Here is a 27,886-nt window from a genome sequence, read left to right as displayed (position 1 = left end):
GTGAGCAGGTTGTGTTATGTGTGACCATGTTTGTCGAATTTTTATGCTGGTTGCATTTTTTTCCCCCCTGCAACATGACTAGGGAAGGTTGTTTGGTTTATAGTTTTGATGCCTTCAGTGACAATCTACAATGTAAATAGTCATGAAAATAAAGAAAACCCATTGAAATGAGAAGGTGTGTCCAAACTTTTGGCCTGTACTGTATATGTGTACATATTATAATAATATAATGGATATATAATTAATTTCAAGCGGCTAAAATGCACCAAACATGGACAACTGTGGAGAGAGTGTTTTGCATTTTTCCTATCATCCCTTGTATGGATTTAAAATAGTGTATTTTTGATTTTTTTTTTATGGTGACAGGACGTTTTTTTTTTTTTTTTATAATATCCACAAAGTTCAGTGAGCAGGTTGTGTTATGTGTGACCATATTTGTCGATTTTTTGTGCTGGTTGCATTTTTTTTTTCCTGCAACATGACTAGGGAAGGTTGTTTGGTTTATAGTTTTGATGCCTTCAGTGACAATATACAATGTAAGTAGTCGTGAAAATAAAGAAAACACATTGAAATGAGAAGGTGTGTCCAAATTTTTTGCATGTACTGTATATGTGTACATATTATAATAATATAATGGATATATAATTAATTTCAAGCGGCTAAAATGCACCAAACATGGACAACTGTGGAGAGAGTGTTTTGCATTTTTCCTGTCATCCCTTGTATGGATTTAAAATAGTGTATTTTTGATTTTTTTTTTTATAATATCCACAAAGTTCAGGGAGCAGGTTGTGTGACTATATTTGTCGATTTTTTGTGCTGGTTGCATTTTTTTCCCTGCAACATGACTAGGGAAGGTTGTTTGGTTTATAGTTTTGATGCCTTCAGTGACAATCTACAATATAAATAGTCATGAAAATAAAGAAAACCCTATTGAAATGAGAAGGTGTGTCCAAACTTTTGGCCTGTACTGTATATGAGTACATATTATAATAATATAATGGATATATAATTAACGTATATTATAATTGGTTATTAAGAGAATGTGAAAGTTCAACGCCTACCTAGTTTACTTGTGCGATGACCTTCTTAAAGTTTTGTAATCAATCCGAATTATCAAGCGGCTAAAATGCACCAAACATGGACAACTGTGGAGAGATTGTTTTGCATTTTTCCTATCATCCCTTGTATGGATTTAAAATAGTGTATTTTTGATTTTTTTTTTTAATGGTGATAGGACATTTTATTTGTTATATAATATCCACAAAGTTCAGTGAGCAGGTTGTGTTATGTGTGACCATGTTTGTCGAATTTATGTGCCGGTTGCATTTTTTACACCCTGCAACATGACTAGGAAAGGTTGTTTGGTTTATAGTTTTGATGCCTTCAGTGACAATCTACAATGTAAAATAGTCATGAAAATAAAGAAAACCCATTGAAATGAGAAGGTGTGTCCAAACTTTTGGCCTGTACTGTATATGTGTACATATTATAATAATATAATGGATATATAATTAATTTACAATTGGTTATTAAGAGAATGTTAAAGTTCAACGCCTACCTAGTTTACATGTGCGATGACCTTAAAGTTTTAAAAATAAATCAGAAATATCAAGCAGCTAAAATGCACCAAACATGGACAACTGTGGAGAGAGTGTTTTGCATTTTTCCTATCACCCCTTGTATGGATTTAAAATAGTGTATTTTTGATTTTTTTTTAATGGTGATAGGACATTTATTTTTAATTTTTTATATAATATCCACAAAGTTCAGTGAGCAGGTTGTGTTATGTGTGACCATGTTTGTCGAATTTTTGTGCTGGTTGCATTCCCCCCCCCCCTGCAACATGACTAGGGAAGGTTGTTTGGTTTATAGTTTTGATGCCTTCAGTGACAATCTACAATGTAAATAGTCATGAAAATAAAGAAAACACATTGAAATGAGAAGGTGTGTCCAAACTTTTGGCCTGTACTGTATATGAGTACATATTATAATAATATAATGGATATATAATTAATTAATAATTGGTTATTAAGAGAATGTGAAAGTTCAAGGCCTACCTAGTTTACATGTGCGATGACCTTAAAGTTTTAAAAATTAATCAGATATATCAAGCAGCTAAAATGCACCAAACATGGACAACTGTGGAGAGAGTGTTTTGCATTTTCCCTACCATCCCTTGTATGGATTTAAAATAGTGTATTTTTGATTTTTTTTTAATGGTGATAGGACGTTTATTTTATTTTTTATTTCTTATATAATATCCACAAAGTTCAGTGAGCAGGTTGTGTTATGTGTGACCATGTTTGTCGAATTTATGTGCCGGTTGCATTTTTCCCCCCCCTGCAACATGACTAGGGAAGGTTGTTTGGTTTATAGTTTTGATGCCTTCAGTGACAATCTACAATGTAAAATAGTCATGAAAATAAAGAAAACCCATTGAAATGAGAAGGTGTGTCCAAACTTTTGGCCTGTACTGTATATGTGTACATATTATAATAATATAATGGATATATAATTAATTTATAATTGGTTATTAAGAGAATGTTAAAGTTCAACGCCTACCTAGTTTACTTGTGCGATGACCTTAAAGTTTTGTAATTAATCAGAAATATCAAGCAGCTAAAATGCACCAAACATGGACAACTGTGGAGAGAGTGTTTTGCATTTTTCCTATCATCCCCTGTATGGATTTAAAATAGTGTATTTTTGATTTTTTTTTTAATGGTGATAGGACGTTTTATTTTTTATTTTTTATATAATATCCACAAAGTTCAGTGAGCAGGTTGTGTTATGTGTGACCATGTTTGTCTGCAACATGACTAGGGAAGGTTGTTTGGTTTATAGTTTTGATGCCATCGGTGACAATCTACAATGTAAAATAAAGAAAACGCATTGAAATGAGAAGGTGTGTCCAAACTTTTGGACTGTACTGTATATGTCTACATATTATAATAGTATAATGAATATATAATTAATTTATAATTGGTTATTAAAAGAATGTGAAAGTTCAACGCCTACCTAGTTTACTTGTGTGATGACCTTCTAAAGTTGGAGAGAGTGTTTTGCATTTTTCCTATCATCCCTTGTATGAATTTAAAATAGTGTATTTTTGATTTTTTTTATGGCGATAGGATGTTGTTGTTTTTTATAATATCCATAAAGTTCAGTGAGCAGGTTTTTTCCTGCAACATGACTAGGGAAGGTTGTTTGGTTTACAGTTTTGATGCCTTCAGTGACAATCTACAATGTAAATAGTCATGAAAATAAATTGAAATAAGAAGGCGTGTACAAACTTTTGGCCTGTACTGTATGTAAAAATAGGTTTTTCTTCTAAAATTTGGTGCATTCGGTCGCTTTAAATAATAGGAAAGCCACAGAGCAATCCTGTGCTAGCGAGTTCCATTGCGTTGTCACACCCTCTCCATTTCCTCCAGCTCTCATTCTGAGTAGAGTCAATTGTGACTTTCGGCTCATTGTAATTCAATTTGCTACAAGGAACAACACGGCTAAAAAAAAAAAAAAGGCGGAGGTGTTTATGATAATCAGTCTCATTTAAATGAGGAAGCGAGAGAGCGGCAGATAAATAAACATAATCAGTTTTGTGTATCTTAAAGCTCGCCACACTTATTACAGATATAAGGTCCTCGGGCAGAGACTGCAGATTATACCAGGCTGGTACGGATATTGGCAGATCGCTACTAAACCTGCTGCTTGTTATCTCTCGCTCAGGGGATGATTCAACAGTCAAACATAGTCCACTTCATTAGGCACACCGAGCACACTTGTACTGAGATAATAACGCTCAGTTTTTATTGGCTCTCATCTGACACATTTTCAGACTTGACTAGATGCAAATGCTTTTCAGCATAAATCATGTCCAAACACTGTCGTTCGACAGATGCTGCAGCCGCCTGTGAGGTATTAGCCTGTGACCTGAAATGTCACCGCAGGGTTCCTTCCCCATGACTGATTTGGAATTGTGTGGCTAAAAAAAACAAAAAAACATTCATAAAGTTTTTTTTTGCCCTTCAAACGGACTCTTTAGGGTGAAATATTTCCATACTTTGCATGTTTTCAACCAAGTGCCAATCAAGTCATTTTTATCTCCCTGTTGTTGCATTATCAACAAATTTCTTTGCAATACATTTTACTGTCTAATTTGTCGACGAATGGTTGTACCCCTAGTCCTCAAAAAAAAAATTACGAAAAAAAACGGTCCTTAAGCCTCTTCATCCTGGCTCTGATGCACCCGTAGCACTTCCCTGAAAGCCAAAGATCAAACAGTTCAAAACCAGTGTGAGCTCTGTTCTTGATGACCTTGTTGGCTGTGCCGAGGCAGCGGGAGGTATAAGTGTCCGTCGTGGAGGAGAGGGTGCTCTTCTGTTCTGCCATTTCTACCGCATTTTTCGGACTATAAGGCGCACTTAAAATCCTTTTATTTGCTCAAAACTAGAGGCGGCATGGCGTAGCGGGTAGAGCAACCGTGGCAGAAACCTGAGGGTTGCAGGTTCGCTCCCCGCCTCTTACCATCCAAAAAAATCGCTGCCGTTGTGTCCTTGGGCGGGACACTTCACCCTTTTCCCCCGGTGCCACTCACACCGGTGAATTGAATGATGAATGATAGGTGGTGGTCGCATACCTGCCAACTTTTGAAATCAGAAAAACCTAGTAGCCAGGGTCCAGGGGCCGCAGGCCCCGGTAGGTCCAGGACAAAGTCCTGGTGGGGGGTTCCTTCGCCCCCCGACGCAAAATGATTATTAGCATTCAGACAGGTTAAAATGTTGCTAAAACCATCACTTTTCTATCAGTCACAGTGACTTTTCAAAACAAAAATATTACAGCAAAAATCATATGGGTTGATTGACATGTTTATTCTGTAAGATAACTTCAATAGTTTGAAATTATTTTGACAGTTAATGCCAGTTATCCTGTCAACCTTTCACAAGACTTCAATTTGTTAATTGAAAGTATAAACAGTATAAACAACTTTTACAGTAAACAAATGGTAAAACAGTACTAAACAATTCCATTAAAAAAAAAAATTGGTGTCATTATTAACTTTCTGTCCAAGCTTGTATAATCTACTGCCTTGTTCAATTGTAAAAAATATGCTGTGCCTAAAATTCACATTTCTATCACAATTATCATACTGTAAACATGGTAAGCTAACTTCATTAAAATTAATAGTCCTGTCAATAGCATGGAATTACAATTCAAATGTAGTTTTTTTGTAAGCCTTTCAAAAGAATTCAAAATATGAAAAATTCATGAAAATTAATTTAAGCCATCAGACACTTGAAAAGTGGCACATCACATCTCTAATGTAATCATTTGAACTTTTCAACAGAAATAGCACTGCAAAAATATTAAGGACATACTTCTGTATTTTGGTAGTTATGCTGTCAACATTTAACAAGATTTCTTCAACTTGGACTTGAAAGCATAAATAGTATAAACACTTTTAACAGTATAATAGTACTAAACAATTCCAATAGATAACATTGGTGTCATTACCTTTTTGTTTGCTCAATTATTGCCTCCGTAAATAAAACTTCGGCATTTATCACATCCAAAGAATCTGTTTGGGCGATGAAAAACGTTGAAAGTTTTCCACTTGTATCGCTAGCAACGGCATTAGACTTGTGTTTTTTTGTCCCAACGTGGTCTTTTACATCGCTAATTCCTCCGTGTCCGATCGAAAAATCTTGTCTGCACAAGGTGCAATTCGCGTAGTTTTCACCCTTTTTGGAACGGATAATTATTCCCGGATAGGCTTTTGAATATTCTTCACGGAATGACTGCAGTTTTCTTTTCGGTTTAAGACTCGTATGCGATTTTTCTCCGGCTGATTCCATGATCGTTCGCTCGTTTGGAAACGATGGCAACTGGTGCCTCGTGCTTGGCAGCGGTGCTATAAATAGCCTCGCGCATGGCATTCGAAATGGCTCGATAGGAAGTTACGGAAAGCAGTGTCGATTATCATTGTTGTTACGCGATTTCGTGAATAAAACGTAATTTTTTTAAATTTTTTTTAATTAATGAAAAACCGTATTTTTTATCACTGCAACCGTAACCCGGAATAGGTTGATGAAAACCGTACTAATTACGGGAAAACCGGAGTAGTTGGCAGGTATGTGGTCGGAGGGGCCGCTTCCGTCAGTCTACCCCAGGGCAGCTGTGGCTATGAAAGTAGCTTACCACCACCAGGTGTGAATGAATGATGGGTTCTACATGTAAAGCAACTTTGGGTACTTAGAAAAGCGCTATATAAATCCCAGTTATTATTAAAACTGGACAGTGCGCCTTATAACGCGGTGCGCCTAATGTACGGAATAACTTTGGTTGTGCTTACCGACCTCGAAGCTATTTTATTTGGTACATGGTGAAATGATAAGTGTGACCAGTAGATGGCAGTCACACATAAGAGATACGTGTAGACTGCAATATGACTCAAGTAAACAACACCAATGTCGCGACTTGGTCCTTGGGTTTTGTTTTTCCTGAAGGCAACGGAAAGTTGGCTCGGGCGAGACGGGAATGTGAGTACATATTTTATTTAATATATCAAAAAAGAACAAACGAAAAGCGCGCACAATGGCGGAGGTACAAAACTTGGCTAATGAAAACAAAACTTGCACATAGGCAGAAACTGTGAACAATGAAACAAAAACACTAACTGTGGCATTAATAAACAAAAACTTACTTGACAGGGGTATGAATCCGGATGTCGCCAGAAAGACAAACTGAAAACAATGAACTTAAATACTACAGACATGATTAGTGAAAACAGGTGCGTGACTCAAAACGTGAAACAGGTGCGTGACGTGACAGGTGAAAACTAATGGTTGCTATGGTGACAAAACAAACAAAAGTGCACAAAAAGTCCAAAAACAAAACCGAACATGACTAAAACAAAACATGATCACACAGACATGACAACCAACATTTTATATGTTCCATTGAAAATATAGAACACTACCCACGGCGCTTAAAAAAACTATCAAAATGTTTTTAGTACGACTTTGGTAAGCTATGAAGCCACACCGCTTGATGGATTGTACTGTGCTTCAACATATGAGTATTATTATGGTGTGTGTAAGGTAAGACATATTATCTGGCGTTTTGTTTCGCAATATTATGCAAAAGAAACTTTTCCTACCTTCTGGTACCTGCTGATCTGTATTTGGGATCTGCATAAGTCCTGAAAATGTGCGCGCGTCCGCCTTTGTAATATAATAATAATAATAATAATAATAATAATAATAATAATAATAACAATAACAATAACAATAATAATAATAATAATAATAATAAAAATAATAATAATAATAATAATAATAATAATAATAATATTACATTTTATTTGGTATAGCGCTTTTCAGAGTACTCAAGGACGCTTTAGGATAAAAATTAAAATATAAAACAGTTCAAAGTAATAACCGTATTTTTCGGACTATAAGTCGCAGTTTTTTTCATAGTTTGGCCGGGGGTGCGACTTATACTCAGGCGCGACTTATGTGTGAAATTATTAACACATTACCGTAAAATATCAAATAATATTATGTAGCTCATTCACGTAAGAGACTAGACGTATAAGATTTCATGGGATTTAGCGATTAGGAGTGACAGATTGTTTGGTAAACGTATAGCATGTTCTATATGTTATAGTTATTTGAATGACTCTTACCATAATATGTTACGTTAACATACCAGTTGGTTATTTATGCCTCATATAACGTACACTTATTCAGCCTGTTGTTCACAATTCTTTATTTTTTTTAAATTGCCTTTCAAATGTCTATTCTTGCTGTTGGCTTTTATCAAATAATTCCCCCAAACATGCGACTTATACTCCAGTGCGACTTATATATGTTTCTTTCCTTCTTTATTATGCATTTTCGGCCGGTGCGACTTATACTCCGGAGCGACTTATACTCCGAAAAATACGGAATATAAAATACAGGAAATATAAAAGTAGTCGTCCGACATCGTAGTCGATAAGCTTCTTCTTTTTCTCTATCTTCTTGTTATGGGACATTCATCCTCTACTGTTGCCATTTCTAATATAAAGTAGTGTAAAGTTCTTACTTATATCTGTCAGTAAACTCGCCGTGAAAGCGCTAAAACACACCGGTGTAGTGAGTTTACATTATTCACCCAAGGAACTTTAGTTATTAGAGAGTTCTGGTTGGACGTTTTTTCACGGGACACATTTCCGCTCCGTTATTGATTGAAGTAAAGTCTGAATGTCATTAAAACAGTTAGCTCCATCTTTTGACACTTCTTCCACTCCCGTCCTTGCACGCTACACCGCTACAACAAAGATGACGGAGAAAAGACGCTGTCATAATCTATGCAACATTTTGACCAAAGAACCACCATTACATGTAATGTAGACCAGTGTTTTTCAACCGCTGTGCCGCGGCACACTAGTGTGCCGTGAGATACAGTCTGGTGTGCCGTGGGAGATTATTTAATTTCACCTATTTGGGTTAAAAATAGTTTTTGCAAACCAGTAATTATAGTCTGCAAATTATGTGTTGTTGTTGAGTGTCGGTGCTGTCTCGAGCTCGGCAAAGTAACCATGTAATACTCTTCCATACCAGTAGGTGGCAGTCGGTAGCTAATTGCTTTGTAGATGTCGGAAACAGCGGGAGGTAGCGTGCAGGTAAAAAGGTATCTAATGCTTAAACCAAAATAAACAAAAGGTGAGTGCCCCTAAAAAAAGGCATTGAAGCTGAGGGAAGGCTATCCAGAACGAAACTAAAACTGAACTGGCTACAAAGTAAACAAAAACAGAATGCTGGACGACAGCAAAGACTTACTGTGGAGAAAAGACGGCGTCCACAAAGTACATCCGAACATGACATGACAATCAACAATGTCCCCACAAAGAAGGATAAAAACAACTGAAATATTTTTGATTGCGAAAACAAAGTAGATGCGGGAAATATCGCTCAAAGGAAGACATGAAACTGCTCCAGGAAAATACCAAAAAAAGAGAAAAAGCCACCCAAATAGGAGCGCAAGACAACAGGTCGTGACAGTACACCTACTTTGAGACAAGAGCTATATTGATGCATGGTTGGTTATGCTTTAAATTCACTTCCAACAACTTTTTATTGTCTACGGAGTTTAATTTTTTTAATGATTTCTGCTGGTGGTGTGCCTTCGGATTTTTTCAATGAAAAAAATGCGCCTTGGCTCAAAAAAGGTTGAAAAACACTGATGTAGACCACAAGAAAAATAATAATAATAATATGACTCTTTTGATGCGCCTTTTGTATGAAAATAGACCTGAATAGACCCACTCATCGGCAGTGTGCAATATAATCCGGTGCGCCCTATGGTACTCTGTGGAGCCTCTCCCTGTCTGCAATGATGCAGCTGCCGTACCAGACTATGATACAGAACGAAGAGTTTTTTGGTTTTCTTGGTGTTCAGAGTGAGGTAGTTCTCAGAACACCAGGCTGCCAACTTCAGGACATCCTGCCTGTCGGATGCCTCGCCTCTCTCACTGAGATAAGTCCGACCACGCTGGTGTCATCAGCACACTCGTCTTGATCGTCAACTTGTTACATCCTCAAAACTTGCAGCGAGGTTGATAATCGATTGATAATAAGTCGTTACTGAAACCAGCAAGCAGTGTGGATTATGTGTAGTAAAGACAACCACCCTGAAGTCTAGACTGTTTTATTAATCATCTTACCTTATGATTTATTAGTAGTAACTACCTATACATTTTAAATTGTTTAATGATTTTAAGGCCTTAACCTGGATTAGGGTTGTCCCCAAAATGTATTTTGATACTTTTCGATACTTTTCTAAATAAAGGGGACCACAAAAAATTGCATTATTGGCTTTATTTTAACAAAAAATCTTAGGGTACATTAAACATATGTTTATTATTGCAAATTCGTCCTTAAATAAAATAGTGAACATACTCGACAACTTGTCTTTTAGTAGTAAGTAAACAAAACAAAGGCTCCTAATTAGTCTGCTGACGTATGCAGTAATTTTCCATTCTATTATTTTGTCAAAATCATAAAGGAAAATGCCAAGAGTGTGCGAAAAAGTAATCAGAGCAAAGGGTGGCTATTTTGAAGAATCTGGAATATAAAACATGTTTTCAATTATGTCACCTTTTTTTTGTTAAGTACATAACTCCATGTGTTCATTCATAGTTTTGATGCCTTCAGTGACAATCTACAATGTAAATAGTCATGAAAATAAAGAAAACGCATTGAATGAGAAGGTGTATCCAAAAATGTTTGGCCTGTACTATATATATATATATATATATATATATATATACAGTGTGTATGTGTGTTTGTATGTATATATGTATATATCCTTACATATATATAAACATACATGTTTGTAATTGCACACAGTACATTTATTTTTGTAACACATTTATTAAGAAAAGATAAGGTACTTTATTAACACATATTATTTCCACCCTTTCGGGGGCCACACAAATTGATGTGGCGGGCCAGATCTGGCCCCCCGGGGCCTTGAGTTTGACACCTATGGTTTCTCTGATCAAACTGAACCGAACATAACAGTTTTTTGGTGTACACTTGGTCAATTGTGGGCACCATTGAATTTTGGTCATTTTCCAACCAATATTCTACAACACAAATACAACGTTGAAACAACATGCTTTTTGATGACGTTTATTCAATGTTGGGTTTTGACGTTGATTTGATCATTGAATTTTGGTCATTTTCCAACACAAATACAACGTTGAAACAACATGCTTTTTGACGACGTTTAATCAATGTTGGGTTTTGACGTTGATTTGACCTTTGAATTTTGGTAATTTTCCAACCAATACGACGTTGAAACAACATGCTTTTTGACAATGTTTATTCAATTTTGGGTTTTGACGTTGATTTGACCATTGAATTTTGGTCATTTTTACAACCAATACATCGTTGGAACAACATGCTTTTTGACAACGTTTAATCAATGTTGGATTTTGACGTTAATATGACCATTGAATTTTGGTCATTTTTACAACAAATACAACGTTGAAACAACATGCTTTTTGACGACATTTATTCAATGTTGGGTTTTGACGTTTATTTGACCATTGAATTTTGGTCATTTTCAAACCAATATTCTACAACACAAATATAACGTTGAAACAACATGCTTTTTGACGACATTTATTCAATGTTGGGTTTTGACGTTGATTTGACCATTGAATTTTGGTCATTTTCCAACTAATATTCTACGACACAAATATAACGTTGAAACAACATGCTTTTTGACAACGTTTACTCAATGTTGGGTTCTGACGTTTATTTGACCCTTGAATTTTGGTCATTTCTCAACCAATATTCTTCAACACAAATACAACGTTGAAACAACATGCTTTTTGACGACGTTTAATCAATGTTGGGTTTTGACGTTGATTTGACCATTGAATTTTGGTCATTTTTACAACCAATACAACGTTGAAACAACATGCTTTTTGACGACATTTATTCAATGTTGGGTTTTGACGTTTATTTGACCCTTGAATTTTGGTCATTTCTCAACCAATATTCTTCAACACAAATACAACGTTGAAACAACATGCTTTTTGACGACGTTTAATCAATGTTGGGTGTTGACGTTGATTTGACCCTTGAATTTTGGTCATTTTCCAACCAATACAACGTTGGAACAACATGCTTTTGACAATGTTTAATATATATTGGGTTTTGACGTTGATTTGACCATTGAATTTTGGTCATTTTTACAACCAATACAACGTTGTAACAACATGCTTTTGTCGACGTTTATTCAATGTTGGGTTTTGACGTTGATTTGACCATTGAATTTTGGTCATTTTCCTACTAATATTCTACGACACAAATATAACGTTGAAACAACATGCTTTTTGACAACGTTTAATATATGTTGGGTTTTGACGTTGATTTGACCATTGAATTTTGGTCATTTTTACAACCAATACAACATTGTAACAACATGCTTTTTGACGACGTTTAACCAATGTTGGGTTTTGACGTTGATTTGACCATTGAATTTTGGTCATTTTCCTACTAATATTCTACGACACAAATATAACGTTGAAACAACATGCTTTTTGACAACGTTTTTTCAACGTTAGGTTTTGACATTGATTTGATCCTTGAATTTTGGTAATTTTTCAACCAATATTTTACAACACAAATACAACGTTGGAACAACATGTTTTTGACAACGTTTATTCAATGTTGGGTTTTTACGTTGATTTGACCATTGAATTTGGGTCATTTTCCAACTAATATTGTACAACACAAATACAACGTTGAAACAACATGCTTTTTGACAACGTTTATTCAATGTTGGGCTCTGACGTTGATTTGACCATTGAATTTTGGTCATATCTCAACCAATATTCTACAACACAAATACAACGTTGTAACAACATGCTTTTTGACAACGTTTAATCTATGTTGGGTTTTGACGTTTATTTGACCCTTGAATTTTGGTCATTTTCCAACTAATATTCTAAGACAGAAATATAACGTTGAAACAACATGCTTTTTGACGACGTTTATTCAATGTTGGGTTTTGACGTTGATTTGACCATTGAAATTTGGTCATTTTCCAACTAATATGCTACAACACAAATACAACGTTGAAACAACATGCTTTTTGACGACGTTTATTCAATGTTGGGTTTTGACGTTGATTTGACCTTTGAATTTTGGTCATTTTCCAACCGATACAACATTGAAACAACATGCTTTTTGACAACGCTTATTGAATGTTGGGTTTTGACGTTGATTTGACCATTGAATTTTGGTAATTTTTACAACCAATACAACGTTGGAACAACATGTTTTTGACAATGTTTATTCAATGTTGGGTTTTTATGTTGATTTGACCATTGAATTTTGGTCACTTTCCAACTAATATTCTACGACACAAATATAACGTTGAAACAACATGCTTTTTGACAACGTTTATTCAATGTTGGGTTCTGACGTTTATTTGACCATTGAATTTAGCTCATTTCTCAACCAATATTCTTCAACACAAATACAACGTTGTAACAACATGCTTTTTGACAACGTTTAATCTATGTTGGGTTTTGACGTTTAATTGACCCTTGAATTTTGGTCATTTTCCAACTAACATAACGTTGAAACAACATGCTTTTTGACAACATTTATTCAATGTTGGGTTTTGACGTTGATTTGACCATTGAATTTTGGTCATTTTCCAACCAATATGCTACAACACAAATACAACGTTGAAACAACATGCTTTTTGACAACGTTTATTCAATGTTGGGTTCTGACGTTGATTTGACCATTGAAATTTGGTCATTTCTCAACCAATATTCTTCAACACAAATACAACATTGAAACAACATGCTTTTTGACGACGTTTAATCAATGTTGGGTGTTGACGTTGATTTGACCCTTGAATTTTGGTCATTTTCCAACCAATACAACGTTGAAACAACATGCTTTTTGACAACGTTTATTTAATGTTAGGTTTTGACGTTGATTTGACCATTGAATTTTGGTCATTTTCCAACCAATACAACGTTGAAACAACATGCTTTTTGACGACGTTTACTCAATGTTGGGTTTTGACGTCGATTTGACCCTTGAATTTTGGTCATATCTCAACTAATATTCTACAAAACAAATACAAGCTTGAAACAATATGCTTTTTGACAATGTTTAATATATGTTGGGTTTTGATGTTGATTTGACCATTGAATTTTGGTCATTTTCCAACCAATACAACGTTGAAACAACATGCTTTTTGACGACATTTTTTCAATGTTGGGTTTTGACGTTGATTTGACCATTGAATTTTGGTCATATCTCAACTAATATTCTACAAAACAAATACAACGTTGAAACAACATGCTTTTTGACGACGTTTATTCAATGTTGGGTTTTGACGTTGATTTGACCATTGAATTTTGGTCATTTTCCAACCAATACAACGTTAAAACAACATGCTTTTTGACAATGTTTAATATATGTTGGGTTTTGACGTTGATTTGACCATTGAATTTTGGTCATTTTCCAACTAATATTCTACGACACAAATATAACGTTGAAACAACATGCTTTTTGACGACGTTTTTTCGACGTTAGGTTTTGACATTGATTTGACCATTGAATTTTGGTCATTTTCCTACTAATATTCTACGACACAAATATAACGTTGAAACAACATGCTTTTTGACGACGTTTATTCAATGTTGAGTTTTGACGTTGATTTGTCAATTGAATTGTGTTCATTTTTCAACCAATATTTTACAACACAAATAACAACATGCTTTTTGACAACTTTTATTTTGAAATATATGATGATATAATATTTTGTTGTATTATTAGAGACGATTAAGGTGTAAACATATGTAATTGCATACAGTACATTTATTTTTGTAACACATGTATTAAGAAAAGTTAAGGTACTTTATCAACAAATTATTTCCACCGTTTCAGGGGCCACAGAAATGTATGTGTCGGGCCAGATCTGGGCCCCCGGGCCTTGAGTTTGACACCTGTGGTTTATCTGATCAAACTGAACCAGTTTTTTGGCGTACACTTGGTCAAGTGTGGGCTTAAGAAAGCCATTCAAAGTCATACCTACAAAGTTATTTAATATTTTTAGTGGTGGGTTAATGGTTTGAAAAAGACAAGCATACGCCTACATTGCAACCTATATTCCATGGAATGTTCCGGGGCTTCTTATAGAGCCCACATCAGGAATGCATTTCAAATGTATGCTTGAATTCATTCAAGGTAAAAACACCCACAGACCTGTCAAAGATGGCTCCCACTCCGGCACTATGAGCGCTGTTGCGGTGGACGTGCAGCCCGGTGGCCAACAGAATGCCGTCTTTCACAGCTATCGAGCGGTGCGAGAATGACGCAATGAGGAGTTCATTCCAACCTGCAGCAGAGATAGGCGGGAGGGACGGAGGGAAAGTGTAAATAAGGCGGGACAAAACAAGCACAACCCTGGTACAAAAGTTCACAGTTTCAGGCCAAATGAAAGTGAAACAAAGGAGTGGGGATTCAATTAAAGCACACGGGGTTCTCAGGCGCCGTCATCAGGTTATTACTAAGATGTCGGAATGGTACTTTCTGAAGAGACAGGCGTGTAAAAGGGATGAAACCGTGGCTGCCAAGGCGATGAAGACAACGGGCTTTGACGCGCCAAAGCCGGGGCTCGACACCGAGAGCACCGGAGACACAAGACGAGTGACGGAGCTCCTTGAACTGTTCTGCCTGGCAACACTCGCCTCTTTTCCCCAGAGTTGAGTCGGCTACGAGAGGAGCCGCGATGCTTTTATCTGTGATACAGCAGAACTAAAGCGGTTATTTATAGAAAACCTGAGAGCTCTCCGGAATAATGTCTCTCTCTGCTCGGCTCCGGTCTCTCCGACACTTGTGTGTGTGCTCTGCATCGACACTGATGGGACGGTTGGCTTTTATTCCCGGGGACGGTATTTTCCTCACGGCGGATTATCGATACAATGGTGTAAATTTGGAATGACGGGCAGCCGACTGGGGTAAAGTGTCGGGAGACCCCGAAAGACCCTGGTATGTGTGATGTTGGTGAATGGATAAGAGCTTTTAAGTCCGCGCTTCTACAATCACGAGTAGCCAACGTACGTCTCGACAAATACGTCAAGAGCACAACGCTCACATGTCAGCCACCGTCTTCACCACAGAACCCTTCACAGGAACAACCCAGCAGGCACAAGACATTGAAACAACGTTGAGAACTTGTTGAATTAGGTCCTGACTTGGAGCAACTCCAACCTAATGTTGAAACAACATGCTTTTTGACGACGTTTAATCAATGTTGGGTTTTGACGTTGATTTGACCATTGAATTTTGGACATTTTCCAACCAATACAACGTTGGCACAACATGATTTTTGACAACGTTTATTCAATGTTGAGTTTTGACGTTGATTTGACCATTGAATTTTGGTCATTTTTACAACCTTTGAAACAACATGCTTTTTGACAACGTTTATCGAATGTTGGGTTTTGACGTTCATTTGACCATTGAAATTTGTTCATTTTCCAACCAATACAACGTTGGAACAACATGCTTTTTGACAATGTTTAATCAATGTTGGGTTTTGAGGTTGATTTGACCATTGAATTTTGGTCATTTTCCAACCAATACAACGTTGGAACAACATGCTTTATGACAACGTCTAATTAATGTTGGGTTCTGACGTTGATTTGATCATTGAATTTTGGTCATTTTCCAACCAATACAACGTTGGAACAACATGCTTTTTGACAATGTTTAATCAATGTTGGGTTTTGACGTTGATTTGACCATTGAATTTTGGTCATTTTCCAACCAATACAACGTTGAAACAACATGCTTTTTGACAATGTTTAATCAATGTTGGGTTTTGAGGTTGATTTGACCATTGAATTATGGTCATTTTCCAACCAATACAACATTGGAACAACATGCTTTTTGACAACGTCTAATTAATGTTGGGTTCTGACGTTGATTTGATCATTGAATTTTGGTCATTTTCCAACCAATACAACATTGAAACAACATGCTTTTTGCCAACGTTTATTGAATGTTGGGTTTTGACATTGATTTGACCATTTAATTTTGGTCATTTTCCAACCAATACAACGTTGAAACAACGTGCTTTTTGACAACGTTTATTCAATGTTGGGTTTTGACGTTGATTTGACCATTGAATTTTGGTAATTTTCCAACCAATATTTTACAACACAAATACAACGTTGAAACAGCATGCTTTTTGACAACATTTAATCAATGTTGGGTTTTGACGTTGATATGACCATTGAATTTTGGTCATTTTCCAACCAATACAACGTTGAAACAACATGATTTTTGACAACATTTATTTAATGTTAGTTTTTGACGTTGATTTGACCATTGAATTTTGGTCATTTTCCAACCAATACAACATTGAAACAACATGTTTTTTGACAACGTTTATTGAATGTTGGGTTTTGACGTTGATTTGACCATTGAATTTTGGTCATTTTCCAACCAATACAACGTTGAAACAACATGCTTTTTGACGTTTAATCAATGTTGAGTTTTGACGTTGATTTGACCATTGAAATTTGGTCATTTTCCAACCAATACAACGTTGAAACAACATGTTTTTGACGTTTATTAAATGTTGGGTTTTGACGTTGATATGACCATTGAATTTTGGTCGTTTTCCAACCAATACAACATTGAAACAACATGCTTCTTGACAATGTTTAATCAATGTTGAATTTTGACGTTGATATGACCATTGAATTTTGGACATTTTCCAAACAATACAACGTTGCAACAACATGTTTTTTGACGTTTATTAAATGTTGGGTTTTGACGTTGATTTGACCTTTGAATTTTGGTCATTTTACAACCAATACAACGTTGAAACAACATGTTTTTTGACGTTTATTAAATGTTGGGTTTTGACGTTGATTTGACCATTGAATTTTGGTCATTTTCCAACCAATACACCGTTGGAACAACATGCTTTTTGACAACGTTTAATCAATGTTGAGTTTTGACGTTGATTTGACCATTGAATGTTGGTCATTTTCCAACCAATACAACGTTGAAACAACATGTTTTTTGACGTTTATTCAATGTTGGGTTTTGACGTTGATATGACCATTGAATTTTGGACATTTTCCAACCAATACAACATTGAAACAACATGCTTCTTGACAATGTTTAATCAATGTTGGGTTTTGACGTTGATATGACCATTGAAATTTGGTCATTTTCCAACCAACACAACATGTTTTTTGACGTTTATTCAATGTTGGGTTTTGACGTTGATATGACCATTGAATTTTGGTCATTTTCCAACCAATACAACGTTGAAACAACATGTTTTTGACGTTTATTAAATTTTGGGTTTTGACGTTGATTTGACCATTGAATTTTGGTCGTTTTCCAACCAATACAACATTGAAACAACATGCTTCCTGACAACGTTTAATCAATGTTGGGTTTTGACGTTGATTTGACCAGTGCACTTTGGTCATTTTCCAACACAAATACAACGTTGAAACAACATGCTTTTTGACAACGTTTATTGAATGTTGGGTTTTGACGTTGATTTGACCATTGGATTTTGGTCATTTTCCAACCAATACAACGTTGGAACAACATACTTTTTGACAACGTTTATTCAATGTTGGGTTTTGACGTTGATATGACAATTTAATTTTGGATACAACGTTGGAACCACAATGTTTTTTGACGACATCTAATCAATGTTGGGTTTTGACGTTGATTTGACCATTGAATTTTGGTCATTTTCCAACCAATACAACGTTGGAACAACATACTTTTTGACAACGTTTATCAAATGTTGGGTTTTGACGTTAAGTTAAAGTTAAAGTACCAATGATTGTCACACACACACACACGAGGTGTGGCAAAAAATGTTTCTGCATTTGACCCATCACCCTTGATCACCCCCTGGGAGGTGAGGGGAGCAGTGGGCAGCGGCGGTGGCCGCGCCCGGGAATCATTTTTGGTGATTTAACCCCCAATTCCAACCCTTGATGCTGAGTGTCAAGCAGGAAGGTAATGGGTCCCATTTTTATAATCTTTGGTATGACTCGGGGTTTGAACTCACAACCTACCGATCTCAGGGCGGACACTCTAACCGTTGATATGACCATTGAATTTTGGTCATTTTCCAACCAATACAACATTGAAACAACATGCTTTTTGACAACGTTTAATTAATGTTGGGTTTTGATGTTGATTTGACCATTGAATTTTGGTCATTTTCCAACCAATACAACGTTGAAACAACATGATTTTTGACAACATTTATTGAATGTTAGTTTTTGACGTTGATTTGACCATTGAATTTTGGTCATTTTCCAACCAATACAACGTTGAAACAACATGCTTTTTGACGTTTAATCAATGTTGAGTTTTGACGTTGTTTTGACCATTAAAATTTGGTCATTTTCCAACCAATACAACGTTGAAACAACATGTTTTTGACGTTTATTAAATGTTGGGTTTTGACGTTGATATGACCATTGAATTTTGGACATTTTCCAACCAATACAACGTTGAAACAACATGCTTTTTGACAACGTTTATTCAATGTTGGGTTTTGACGTTGATTTGACCCTTGAATTTTGGTCATTTTCCAACCAATACAACATTGAAACAACATGTTTTTTGACAACGTTTATTGAATGTTGGGTTTTGACGTTGATTTGACCATTGAATTTTGGTCATTTTCCAACCAATACAAAGTTGAAACAACATGCTTTTTGACAACGTTTATTGAATGTTGGGTTTTGACGTTGATATGACCATTGAATTTTGGTCATTTTCCAACCAATACAACGTTGAAACAACATGCTTTTTGACAATGTTTAATCAATGTTGGGTTTTGATGTTGATTTGAACATTGAATTTTGGTCATTTTTCAACCAATACAACGTTGAAACAACATGCTTTTTGACAACATCTAATCAATGTTGGGTTTTGACGTTGATTTGACCATTGAATTTTGGTCATTTTTACAACAAATACAACGTTGAAACAACATGCTTTTTGACAACGTTTATTGAATGTTGGGTTTTGACGTTGATATGACCATTGAATTTTGGTCATTTTCCAACCAATTCAACGTTGAAACAACATGCTTTTTGACAACGATTAATCAATGTTGGGTTTTGACGTTGATATGACAATTGAAATTTGGTCATTTTCCAACCAATATTATACAACACAAATACAACGTTAAAACAACATGCTTTTTGCCAACGTTTATTGAATGTTGGGTTTTGACATTGATTTGACCATTTAATTTTGGTCATTTTCCAACCAATACAACGTTGAAACAACGTGCTTTTTGACAACGTTTATTCAATGTTGGGTTTTGACGTTGATTTGACCATTGAATTTTGGTAATTTTCCAACCAATATTTTACAACACAAATACAACGTTGAAACAGCATGCTTTTTGACAACATTTAATCAATGTTGGGTTTTGACGTTGATATGACCATTGAATTTTGGTCATTTTCCAACCAATACAACGTTGAAACAACATGATTTTTGACAACATTTATTTAATGTTAGTTTTTGACGTTGATTTGACCATTGAATTTTGGTCATTTTCCAACCAATACAACATTGAAACAACATGTTTTTTGACAACGTTTATTGAATGTTGGGTTTTGACGTTGATTTGACCATTGAATTTTGGTCATTTTCCAACCAATACAACATTGAAACAACATGTTTTTTGACAACGTTTATTGAATGTTGGGTTTTGACGTTGATTTGACCATTGCATTTTGGTCATTTTCCAACCAATATTTTCCAACACAAATACAACGTTGAAACAACATGCTTTTTGACAACATTTAATCAATGTTGGGTTTTGACATTGATTTGACCATTGAAATTTGGTCATTTTCCAACCAATATTCTACAACACAAATAGTATTAATAATCTAAATGAATACATTTCTCTTAGGCTGCATATTCCATAGTAACGGCATCTTCAATCCATCCATCCATTTTCTACTCCTTGTCCCTTTTGGGGTCGTGAGGAGGCTGGAGCCTATACTCGCTGCTTTTTGGCAGACGGCAGGGTGCAACCTGGGCCAACTTTCTGTATCTTGATATCTCTTAATATTGATGGAAAGCAAACATTGCTGAACACCAGGGAAATCTAGCTAAACGACGAGACAAAACATTAACTTCACATTGTTCAAAACAACTGCAGACATGAATTGTAGATGACAGTGAAATATTTGTACCAGTAAATCAACTGCAAAAACTAAAACGTATCTTTTCACATTGTGTCTCCAATCTTTTGTGATTGTAGAAGGAAGTGTGGTTGTAACGTCAACTTCGGTGATTATTAATGGTATAAATCTTTAGACATTTATACCTACATTACCTTTCAATATTTTGTCATGATATCTGGCTTGTATATTTGCCTCTAAACCTTTTAAAACATGCCTACATCTGCAATAATTCAGGTAAAAACACAGAAGCGTAAACCTGAAACCCGGAAATGCCTTTTGGTCACGTGATCGCAACCCAGCAATAGTGAAAGGAGAGAGGTCCAGACTCCCCAGTTCTTAGGTTTCTGGAAATGTGGCCCTTGGAAAATGTAGTTGAATAAATGTACTTAATCAACACACAGCCATTATTGTCTAAATAGCTGGATACACAAGTGAGTAGCAATATACTCGTGTCTTGCCTACAGTCAAGCCTAGTGGTGATACTTTCACGGTTTGAGGCTGCCTGAGTGTGTAGTTCATTGATGGAAACATGAATTCCAACATGAACTGCGGTGGAAATATCCGACTCTGGTTTCCGTCTTCGAAACGTACGCTGATCTTTGAAAGAATCAAAGTAATTGTGGAAAGTTCCTGCGGTCATAATGGAACTAAAGAAATGGAACCAAGGAGTCTAGCCCAACTTTCATTGATGGATAAAGTGATGCATTCTAAGACCTTTGCCCATCAGGCGCTATGACTCTAAGACTCAATTCAAATTCTACCTCTCCCTCTTCCCCGTACCCCTTGGCTGTAGCACAGGGGTGTCCAAACTAAGGCCCGCCAGGACCTTTAATTTGGCCCACGAGACGGTATGAGTTAAACAATTTGAATCAGACGTGGTGTTAGCATATTTACATGCTAATATGCCAGTGGTGTGATAACTACCATTGTGACGCCATCTAGTGACTGTTAGGAGTACCTAAAGCAGTGGTTCTTTTAAACCTTGTTGGAGGTACCGAACCCCACCAGTTTCATATGCGCATTCACCGAATCCTTCTTTAGTGAAAAATATATATATATATATATATTATTTTTTTTCAAATTTAAGACATAGTTATATGTTTTTGGTAACACTTTAGTATGGGTAACATATTCTAAGTAACAAAGACTTAATTTAGAGTTATTTGGTTAGGGTTAGGGTCAGGGTTAGAGGGTTAGGGTTATAATAAGGTCATGCCGAATAAGGCATTAATAAGTACTTAATAATGATTAGTTAAGAGCCAATATGTTACTAATTTGCATGTTAATAAGCAACTAATTAATGGTGAATATGTTCCCCATACTAAAGTGTTACCATGTTTTTTTACTGGTGCATAAAATGAACCGTGCATGAACATCACCTTGTTCAAACAACAAAACCAACACATTGCATAAACTCACAACAAATTACACACCTGCAAACCAGTCAGCTGTTGCCGTATCCGTAATACGCCGATAGGGCGAAGTTTGTATTTACACGATGAGTCGGGTGTGTCTTGACCTCCGCCGAACCCCTGAGGCCGACTCACCGAACCCCTAGGGTTCGATGGAACCCAGGTTAAGAACCACTGACCTCAAGCCAGTGACCATTTGTTATACTTTCATGCAATTACAGCCAAGCTAAACCAAACAACATTCCCTAGTCATGGTGCAGGGAAAAAAAATTGCAACCAGCACAAAAATTCGACAAACATGGTCACACATAACACAACCTGCTCATTGAACTTTGTGGATATTATAAAAAAAAATCCTAAAAAAAAATCTAATTTACACTCATTTAAATCCATTAGAAGGGATGAGTCCACACTTAAACAGCCTTTGAATTGAAGGTGAAACTTAATGAACCATCCATCCATCCATCCATCTTCTTCCGCTTATCCGAGGTCGGGTCGCGGGGGCAGCAGCCTAAGCAGGGAAGCCCAGACTTCCCTCTCCCCAGCCACTTCGTCCAGCTCCTCCCGGGGGATCCTGAGGCGTTCCCAGGCCAGCCGGGAGACAAAGTCTTCCCAACGTGTCCTGGGTCTTCCCCGTGGCCTCCTCCCGGTCGGACGTGCCCTAAACACCTCCGTAGGGAGGCGCTCGGGTGGCATCCTGACCAGATGCCCGAACCACCTCATCTGGCTCCTCTCGATGTGGAGGAGCAGCGGCTTTACTTTGAGCTCCCCCCGGATGACAGAGCTTCTCACCCTATCTCTAAGGGAAAGCCCCGCCACCCGGCGGAGGAAACTCATTTTGGCCGCTTGTACCCGTGATCTTGTCCTTTCGGTCATAACCCAAAGCTCGTGACCATAGGTGAGGATGGGAACGTAGATCGACCGGTAAATTGAGAGCTTTGCCTTCCGGCTCAGCTCCTTCTTCACCACAACGGATCGATACAGCGTCTGCATTACTGAAGACGCCGCACCGATCCGCCTGTCGATCTCACGATCCACTCTTCCCTCGCTCGTGAACAAGACTCCGAGGTACTTGAACTCCTCCACTTGGGGCAAGATCTCCTCCCCAACCCGGAGATGGCACTCCACCCTTTTCCGGGCGAGAACCATGGACTCAGACTTGGAGGTGCTGATTCTCATCCCAGTCGCTTCACACTCAGCTGCGAACCGATCCAGTGAGAGCTGAAGATCCTGGCCAGATGAAGCCATCAGGACCACATCATCTGCAAAAAGCAGAGACCTAATCCTGCAGCCACCAAACCAGATCCCCTCAACGCCTTGACTGCAAAAACTTAATGAACAAACAACAAAAACCTGGTTGCCTCAATTCAACTTTAGAGTTTGATTGATTGATTGAAACTTTTATTAGTAGATTGCACGGTGAAGTACATATTCCGTACAATTGACCACTAAATGGTAACACCCGAATAAGTTTTTCAACTTGTTTAAGTCGGGGTCCACTTAAATTGATTCATGATACAGATATATACTATTTTCATAATACAGTCATCACACAAGATAATCATCACAGTATATAAATTGAATTATTTACATTATTTACTATCCAGGGTGTGGGATATGGAGGTATCAACACTTCAGTCACCAACAATTGCATCATCAGAGAAATTGATATTGGAACAGTGTAGGTCTGACTTGGTACATATGTACAGCAAGTATTGGACACAGAGAGAGAGAGATCAGAAATTATAAGAAAAAGTGACTACATTTGATTGTTTACATTTGATTATTTACAATCTGAAGAGGTATGATGAGGAAGGGAGGGTGTTAGTTTAGGGTTGAAGTTGCCTGGAGGTGTTCTTTTAGTGCGGTTTTGAAGGAGGATAGAGATGCCCTTTCTTTTACACCAGTTAGGAGTGCATTCCACATTGATGTGGCATAGAAAGAGAATGAGTTAAGACCTTTGTTAGATCGGAATCTGGGTTTAACGTGGTTAGTGGAGCTCCCCCTGGTGTTGTGGTTTCGGCAGTCATTCGGCAGTAGTTTGATATGTACTTTGGTATCAGGGATGTGTAGTGGATTTTATAGACTAGGCTCAGTGCAAGTTGTTTTACTCTGTCCTTCACCCTGAGCCAGCCCACTTTGGAGAAGTGGGTAGGAGTGAGGTGTGATCTGGGGTGGAGGTCTAGAAGTAATCTGACTAGCTTGTTCTGGGATGTTTGGAGTCTAGATTTGAGGGTTTTGGAGGTGCTAGGGTACCAGGAGGTGCATGCGTAATCGAAAAAGGGTTGAACGAGAGTTACCGCCAGAATCCTCATGGTGCTTTTGTTGACCAGAGAGGAGATTCTATAGAGAAATCTCGTCCGTTGGTTGACCTTTTTGATTACCTTGGTTGCCATTTTATCACAGGAAAGATTAGCCTCTAGAATGGAACCTAGGTAGGTGACCTCATCCTTCCTGGTGATAACAATGTCACCCACTTTTATAGTGAAGTCACTGACTTTCTTAAGGTTGATGTGGGACCCAAACAGGATGGATTCCGTTTTACCTAAGTGTAAAACACTCAAGAATCACTGTTGTTGTTGGTAAGTTGTATTATTTTTTTTGGGCATTTTTAGAATATTTGTAGAAGCCGAACTTTACAGACCTGCTCGTAGTAGAATGACCTGGTCGTCCAGTGGCAGCTCGGAGAAGTGGGGAACCCTCTTGGCCCACTCCACCAATGTGAAGAGCTGTTTGTCCGCAGCCTGACAGATATTTGTCACGGGGTCATTGGGCTGAAAGAGAAGAAGAGCAGACGTTTGGAATTATCGCACATGTGTAGTGGGGTACAAACAGTGGTGTGCAGTCAGGGCCAGCAAAGCCTTTTCTGATCATAATTAAAGATTCAAGTAATTTTTAATTGACTCTCCCGAAATATCTAAAAGCATTCATATTCTCCTTATGTCATATTATGCTCATTTCAGTGCTGTTGTTTTTAGGTTGATTGTACAGATATGGTGTTGTTTCTGCTGGGCAAGTATGCCTGACGCGCCTCCTACAGCGCCTTGAGTCAGCTGCAGGGTCATCAGCCGGGGACCACCGCTCATTGGAGTTTCGCTCTCTTTAACCCCGGAACGCCTCCTGGTGGCGGAGCGGTGGCAGGGACGTCTCCCTGCCACCCCCTGCAACTGACCCATCTTATTGCCTCGAACCCCAGTACTTATCCCTCCTCCTTAGCCACAACCAGAAGCTTCCCTTTTCTGCTTCCTCAGCAAGGGCCTTAGCTTCCCTTTGGAGCTTAGCCCCAGTCGTTCCCACATCTCGGAGCAGCCTTACAGTTGATGAAGCCCCAACGATGCGGACACATGGAGTTGGTAGATAATGGCGATAGCCAATCAGATCACGAGTTGTTGTCAGTAAGGCGTTCTAGCTGACCTTACACTGTGATTGGATACTCACTTGGGAGTACCAAGTGAGTATCCAATCAAAAAGTTGCAAAAACAGGAAATGGCACCGGAGCCATACGGTACTCACGAAGAAGGAGAGCAAAATGTTGATTAGGTGGCAGATAAATATTTGCGAGGCAATTTTCAAGAAGGATACTTGAACGGAAACTAGATCGGAAGCTATCCCAACGGTGAAATGGTTTGCCCGCTACTTTCACACGAATCAACCGACTACAACCAACTACTAACTACGAGCGGTACCACTGACTTATACGTCGTTGAATGGGTGCTACAAATTGTGAGTTCTGTATAGTATCTCCAGCCGTGTCCATGTGGTGACATAAATTACGGTATTTTGCGAGGTGAAGTCGGACTAAGTAGGACATCACTGAAGGCCCAGGTGAGAACATCTCGGGCACAACATGTCTGGTATCACTTGGGTAAAGAGCAGACAAAAGCAAACACAAATGAGCCGTTAGTCACTGGTTACAAATGACTGTCTTGGGCACAAAATGTCTGGTATCACTTGGGTAAAGAGCAGACAAGAGCAAGTGAGTATCCAATCACAAGTTGCGAAAACAGGAAGTGGCACTGGAGCCTTACGAGCCACAGAAAGCCACAGAAAATTCACCGGTACTCACAAAGAAGGAGAGCAAAATGTTGATTAGGTGGCAGATATATATTTGCAAGGCAATTTTCAAGAAGGATACTTAAGAGAAACTAGATCGGAAGCTATCCCGGCGGTGAAATGGTTTGCCCGCCACTTTCACACGAATCAACAGACTACGACCAACTACCGAGCGGTACCATACGTCGTTGAATGGGTGCTACAAATTGCGAGTTCAATTATTTTATTTCTTGATTTTTTCATGTTGCATTTGTTTTTCACAATTATTTAAATTTTTTCGTCCTGGTCGTGGAACTGTGGACCAGCTCTATACTCTCGGCAGGGTCCTTGAGGGTGCATGGGAGTTTGCCCAACCAGTCTATATGTGTTTTGTGGACTTGGAGAAGGCATTCGACCGTGTCCCTCGGGAAGTCCTGTGGGGAGTGCTCAGAGAGTATGGGGTATCGGACTGTCTTATTGTGGCAGTCCGCTCCCTGTATGATCAGTGTCAGAGCTTGGTCCGCATTGCCGGTAGTAAGTCGGACACGTTTCCAGTGAGGGTTGGACTCCGCCAAGGCTGCCCTTTGTCACCGATTCTGTTCATAACTTTTATGGACAGAATTTCTAGGCGCAGTCAAGACGTTGAGGGGATCTGGTTTGGTGGCTGCAGGAGTAGGTCTCTGCTTTTTGCAGATGATGTGGTCCTGATGGCTTCATCTGGCCAGGATCTTCAGCTCTCACTGGATCGGTTCGCAGCCGAGTGTGAAGCGACTGGGATGAGAATCAGCACCTCCAAGTCCGAGTCCATGGTTCTCGCCCGGAAAAGGGTGGAGTGCCATCTCCGGGTTGGGGAGGAGATCTTGCCCCAAGTGGAGGAGTTCAAGTACCTCGGAGTCTTGTTCAGGAGTGGGGGAAGAGTGGATCGTGAGATCGATAGGCGGATCGGTGCGGCGTCTTCAGTAATGCGGACGCTGTATCGATCCGTTGTGGTGAAGAAGGAGCTGAGCCGGAAGGCAAAGCTCTCAATTTACCGGTCGATCTACGTTCCCATCCTCACCTATGGTCATGAGCTTTGGGTTGTGACCGAAAGGACAAGATCACGGGTACAAGCGGCCGAAATGAGTTTCCTCCGCCGGGTGGCGGGGCTCTCCCTTAGAGATAGGGTGAGAAACTCTGCCATCCGGGAGGAGCTCAAAGTAAAGCCGCTGCTCCTCCACATCGAGAGGAGCCAGATGAGGTGGTTCAGGCATCTGGTCAGGATGCCACCCGAACGCCTCCCTAGGGAGGTGTTTAGGGCACGTCCGACCGGTAAGAGGTCACGGGGAAGACCCAGGACACGTTGGGAAGACTATGTCTCCCGGCTGGCCTGGGAACGCCTCGGGGTCCCACAGGAAGAGCTGGACGAAGTGGCTGGGGAGAGGGAAGTCTGGGCTTCCCTGCTTAGGCTGCTGCCCCCGCGACCCGACCTCGGATAAGCGGAAGAAGATGGATGGATGGATGGGATGGATGGATGGATTTTAATTTTGACAGTACCACGTAAGATATGTTTTAATTGCTGAAGCGGGTTTATTGAATTTTAAAATGCGCCGAAAAATAGACCGTTTTATACACTGTTGAGGGGATTCAACGCCGTGTCCATGTGGGG

General features: G+C 38.3%; 1 protein-coding gene across 2 annotated transcripts in view; it reads right to left on the bottom strand.

The window, feature by feature from the left end:
• The window catches only part of rxraa (retinoid X receptor, alpha a), a 363,104-nt gene that overhangs the window by 14,080 nt on the left and 321,138 nt on the right, over window positions 1-27,886 (bottom strand). For both annotated transcript variants that reach the window (XM_061980862.2, XM_061980863.2), the window contains exons 7-8: window positions 24,854-24,983; window positions 14,796-14,928 (exon numbers count right to left, since the gene is read on the bottom strand). In XM_061980862.2, coding sequence (XP_061836846.2) covers window positions 14,796-14,928; window positions 24,854-24,983 — 263 coding nt within the window. The remainder of the gene's footprint in view (window positions 1-14,795; window positions 14,929-24,853; window positions 24,984-27,886) is intronic.

The sequence above is a fragment of the Nerophis lumbriciformis genome, linkage group LG20 (assembly GCF_033978685.3).
Source record: "Nerophis lumbriciformis linkage group LG20, RoL_Nlum_v2.1, whole genome shotgun sequence".
Taxonomy (NCBI): domain Eukaryota; kingdom Metazoa; phylum Chordata; class Actinopteri; order Syngnathiformes; family Syngnathidae; genus Nerophis; species Nerophis lumbriciformis.
Note: the sequence above shows the minus strand (reverse complement) of the source record. Positions and strands in the feature narration are given on the sequence as shown.